We start from the raw sequence: 5,181 nt of genomic DNA on the forward strand, positions 1-5,181 counted from the left end.
TATCAAAAAGACGACGTCCATTCGGATTTGAAAGAGAAAAGTCTCCGACTCAGACAACTTAGATAATAAAATAATGGGACACCTGAATGCCATCCGCTCTTTAGACACCAAAGCACGAAGAACATAAGATCATCCACAAATTCTCTTCTCCGAGTTCCTCTGCAAGCGCACTGTAAAAATTATGTTTCGTACGAATTTTTCTTGTAGCAACACTATCCCTGTAATCTTCCGTGGACAATCTTCACTGTGGGAGATTGTCTAACAAACCTTTCATTAATCGAACCCTCCGTGCTGGTGACTCTCCCAGCCCCTCTTTTACTCACATTGAATACCATTCCTCTCCTTCCATGAAGAATTCGCCCCCCTGCAAGCTCTGCCATCGCCGTCAACGTCTTCAAGCTCACCCGAGAGCAGTTAAGCCTCCTGAAAGGTAGAACTCCCCAGGTGGCAGATACAACATATGTCCTCCTTGCTGCCCATGTATGGCGGTGTGCGTGCATAGCGTGTGATCTCCAGCCAGACCAGCTGACCAAGCTGTACATTGCGACTGATGGCCGGCAACGACTGCAGCCGCCACTCCCGCAAGGCTACTTCAGGCACGTGATCTTCACGGCAACACTGTCACCGCAGCAGGGGAGGTGGCTTCTCCAGGGAGCGGTCCTTCTCCAGCGGCCAAGACGATCCAGGAGGCTTTGCTGAGGATGGATGCCAGCTACTAGCAATCGGCATTGGACTACTTAGAGATGCAGCCAGATTTAGGAGCTCCCGTGAGATACCAACAAGGCAGATAGCTGAAATTTATCAATCATCATCAACCTGATCAACCACCAATGGCCCAATTGCAAATAAGTGAAAGGGTAATCAAGTTCACATCCATTTGAACTATCTTTTTACATACTAATTACAGAACCAACCAAACAGATTCGACGGGAGTCAATGAAATGGTCTTCTTTTTTTTTTTTTTCTTCTTCTCGGTTCTAATATAAACACAACAAAAATTGAAACCTTAAGAATTGCTGGGTCCTGCCATGTAGCTTTTCTCCTGCACGCCCTGCTTGAGTTTTTCTGTGCATCTCTACATATTGCAAACGTTTGACTATCTGGTCCTTGGCTCTCACTGCATACTCCTTCTAAACTTCAAGTTTCAAAGACTCCATATGAGATTCATCATCCTACAAGTAACCATAAAACAATAGTTAATAAGTCAATAAAAATTAATGCTGAGGGTATTTGCTAGGATCGTTGATGTACCAGGTGCGAGAATTGATTCAGATCTAGCAGTGTAGTAGTGCTGGGTTTAGCTGCTTCAGTTACTTTCTGATTTTTCACTTCACCAAGGGCATATAATGGTAGATTATTGCAAGCAGAAGATGATGACAATTGATTAAATTGCTTTTTGATTCCGAAAAGGGTTGTTTGTGATGGATTTTCCAAAAAGGACAGGTATTTCTTTCCAAGGATTCTGAAAAGACAAATAATCGTCTTATACTTGAAAATTTGTTAATGAAAAAAACTGTCAGAGAGAGGATAAAACAATACTTGACTTCATTCATGAGTCTTCGCTTCTTCTGTTTTATCAGTTCTAACTGTTTCTTCTTTGCTTCAGACTCCTGCAAAAAAGCAAATTAAAATCATGAAATAGAAAGTATTAGGAATTGGGAGCAATAGAAAACTAATGACAACATATCCTATGGAACAATGTAATTTGATGCCCTTCAATAATTCAATCCAAGCAGAAGAATTCAACAAGAATTTGAAACGAGAAGTGAAAAAAAGGACAGTCCGGTGCACGAGAAGTGAAGATAACAAAATTTGTTGGACAGGATTAATGTTTGAATGGCTTGAGGATTTCATCTTCTTGAACAATTCATAAAAGAAGGATTGCGTCCTGCTCTTTTGTTCCTCAAGAGAATAAAAAGAGGTTTGAGTTTCAGAGGTCCACCTCGCAAAACAATTTGTGAAGCTGATGTACTTGAAAAAAGAGTGCAAAATTTTGAGAAAAATAGCAGCCCATCCATGATCCAAGGAATGCTCATGTATATAATCAGGAATGCTCATTGTATCTGAAGTAGTTGATGATTGGAACGCGTTGATTCACTAATTGTGCTTTTTATTGCATGCATCTGTCTTTGTGGTGTTGTAGGTGCACATTAATCAGATGATGAGATGAATAACTGATTTCGTAGTTCGAATCAAAGCTAATGTATGTGCTTGAGGAACATGCCATTCTCTTTGCAATCTAGAAGTGTGCTGACTAGGTAAATAGAGCTAATAAGTCTCAGGAACATGCTTTGTCCATCTATTATTTCTAACCAACTTAAACAACAGGCCAGTTGTTGTAGAGATTTGATGAACGCTTGTCTAAGCTATTTGAAGAGCTAGAATACAATTGCTGCATAGATGATGAGATATTTAAAACAGTCCATTGAAATAAGTTCAATAAGAACATTCCACATTGCCACATCTACAACTACAAGCAATTTGGATGCACTACAGCATGTTGCTACCACAATGAAAATATTGGAGAAACAACTGCCTTGTCATATTAAAAATTGATTATGTTTCCATTCAAGACACTACCATCTGCAAACATTATTTACTTAAGTAGGTGTCCTTTTGCTCTTCATATGCATAGTCATCTCAGTCATTCCTCAGTTGCTCCCCTTCAAAATATCATATCTATTCTTCCAAAACATTGCCTTTAGATAGTGAGTCTTGCCATCTTGGAAAATGACTCTTTACCCTCATCTTACTAGCGTCCACTAGCATCCTTGCTAGCTCATTCTAATATTTGGAGCCTAATTGTTATATTAAACTAGAACTTTCAGTATTTTGTTCTGTTCTTTAATGATCATTCAACAATGACAGTATGGCATAATTAATATAATCATAGATCACTCAGAGTCATTTTCCATCTTTTGTTTTTTAAGTGGAACCTAAAAATCAATTTGGCACATTCCCTGCTATGTTCTGCAATTCTTAACTATAATGCCTGTGTTTTATCATCCACTTTTGCCACTAAATGAAAATGAATTGTACAGCAAAACCTATCTATTGTTTAGATGAAAAGGAATTGGGTAAATTATTCAATAAATTATAGGCATTTGTACTTCCATAACAGAATTCTTTCTAGCTGTTCTTTTGATGGTATTTTACAAGGTATAACACTGCTGGGATATAACTTTAAGACACATTTGTGAAGAGAGCATCAAATCCAAGATCTGGGAGAGCTAAGATACATTTTGGCACAAAGACAAAATGGTGCAAGACAATATAGTTATGTGCCAAGTTATTTACTCTTGATATTTTAGGGGAGGTTGATATACTTGGTGCAAAACTGAATGATATTTTCATGGTGAGAGGACAGCTTTCTCTCGAGTAGGACACTTATGCTGGGAGGGAAAAACTCATATAGAGAGTTCAACTTTGATACCAATTGATACAGCACTATTACTTTCACGATGAATTTTACTAACTAAAAAAAATTATTAACTGAAAAAAAACAAATTACAAAAGGGGGAGGTGGGTCTTTTAAAGACTCCAACCCAATTAAAGTTGAAAAATAAAGCAAACTAACAGACTACGAAATACCTACTAACCTAAAGGATTCACAACTTTGGAAATAAATGCATATAAAATCTTACCAAACTAGAGAACTTGACTTGGCTATAGCTCCCTCTCCTAAACTAGAGAGACTGCCCAATATCAAAATCAAACACAAAATAAAACCAAATTTGCATCACATGACCCCATGGTGCTTCATGACAACCTGGTGACCCAACTCATTGCACCTAATTATCTTCGTGAAAGAACAAAGCATAAGGAATTTTATATGTGAGAAAAATTTGAATCAATAATCTTTTTAATCAGTTAAGTTAGCTGATGTATATACTATCTCTGAGGCCCCAGAAATGACAACTGTAACAATATTAGAGCACATGAATATCTGCTCCAGCTTAATGGAGAGTTGAATGACTTCAATGTTTGAATGGGTTGTAAGAAATTCCATCTCCTTTTACACGATAAATAAGAAGGATTAAATTCTAATTTCGATACACTTGCTAACCAAATGCCCTCTCTCTCAAAAATAAAAAATAAAAAATAAAAATGAAGAGCCCTTTAACGAATAGTAGTTGCATGCCAATACTATTCTTAAGCATCAAAACAGAGTGAAGGAAAATTAAGGTTCTGAGAAATCATAGAACATAGGGAAATGAGGGGGAAAAAGAGAGAAAAGTTTCACCTTTTTCAACTCCTCGTAGTCCTGCATCAGGTACTGACGCTTGAATCTTCCCCTATCAATGGTATCCTTCCCAACTCGACAACAATCCACGGCCGGTGACGCATCCACGATCGCCCTCCTCGCCTTTTTCCCCATCCTCGCCTCGGTCTCACGGATAGAAGCGGCGACAAAAGGGAAAGGAAGCAAACCCTAAAGCGGGCCGACAAAGACGAACTCACAAGCGGAATAGAACGGATCTATTCAGAAAGAGCAGGTAATAAAGATAACAGATGGATAAGGACCAAGCAGTTTGTCGCGGACAGAGAGAGAAACCAAGGTGCGCTCTCTCTCCTCGAAGATCTGACTAGGGAATTCCCCTCTAAATCGACCCATAAAATTCCACAAGATCAAACTGGATTTGCTCGATCAAAAGGATATTTTTTTTGAGGGGCGGGCGCCCATAGGATGTTGGATTGGTGTGAGCGAGGGAGATGAGGCAGTCCATTTGCAAGACCACGGCTCCTCTCGAGACAGCTATCCCTATATCTATCTATCTCCACCCTTCGCTTCTTTATCTCTCAGCGGCTTTACACCTTCCTTTTTGCTTCTCTTCCCCGAAATAAAAATCCTGTATTGGGCCAGCTGCGGCATGGAGAAGGCGAGCGAGCGAGCATAGCCATAAAGGCAGAGATGGAGGACGTGGGTCTGGCTGCTGCTGGTGCTCCATCTGAGAGGGAATAGCTCCTGGCTCCTCCTCCTCCTGCTGGATCTAATGGTGGAGATGGTGTGGGTTGGAGGCATTTGATAGCTTTTCAAGAGGATGAAAATCCTTCTTCTGCTACTTTCCCTTTCAAATAAATAACGAAAAATCAGAAAAATTTCATTTTATTTATTTATTTTCTATATCAGTTTTGTCCAAATAAAAAGGGAAAAAATAATTTACAAAATCTATCTATATC

The 5,181-nt window shown here is 39.1% G+C and overlaps 1 protein-coding gene across 1 annotated transcript; it reads right to left on the minus strand.

The window, feature by feature from the left end:
- Positions 1-823: 823 nt before the first annotated feature.
- LOC121998501 lies at positions 824-4,968 on the minus strand. Its single transcript, XM_042553452.1, has 4 exons — positions 4,244-4,968; positions 1,540-1,610; positions 1,252-1,462; positions 824-1,172 (listed from the first exon to the last, which is right to left on the minus strand). The coding sequence occupies exons 1-4, from the start codon at positions 4,376-4,378 to the stop codon at positions 1,131-1,133; spliced, it is 459 nt and encodes a 152-aa protein (XP_042409386.1). The 5' UTR covers positions 4,379-4,968; the 3' UTR covers positions 824-1,130.
- Between the last annotated feature and the right edge of the window lie 213 nt (positions 4,969-5,181).

Source organism: Zingiber officinale, chromosome 6A (genome assembly GCF_018446385.1).
Source record: "Zingiber officinale cultivar Zhangliang chromosome 6A, Zo_v1.1, whole genome shotgun sequence".
NCBI classification, from domain to species: domain Eukaryota; kingdom Viridiplantae; phylum Streptophyta; class Magnoliopsida; order Zingiberales; family Zingiberaceae; genus Zingiber; species Zingiber officinale.

What these genes read in the sequence shown, in the direction of transcription:
- LOC121998501 (XM_042553452.1), bottom strand. Translation starts at nt 4,378, where the DNA reads ATGGGGAAAAAGGCGAGGAGGGCGATCGTGGATGCGTCACCGGCCGTG. An exon ending in ACTACGAGGAGTTGAAAAAG is followed by an intron (nt 1,611 to 4,243) that starts GTGAAACTTTTC and finishes GCTTTTTTGCAG; the next exon opens with GAGTCTGAAGCAAAGAAGAA. An exon ending in AGACTCATGAATGAAGTCAA is followed by an intron (nt 1,463 to 1,539) that starts GTATTGTTTTAT and finishes TTGTCTTTTCAG; the next exon opens with AATCCTTGGAAAGAAATACC.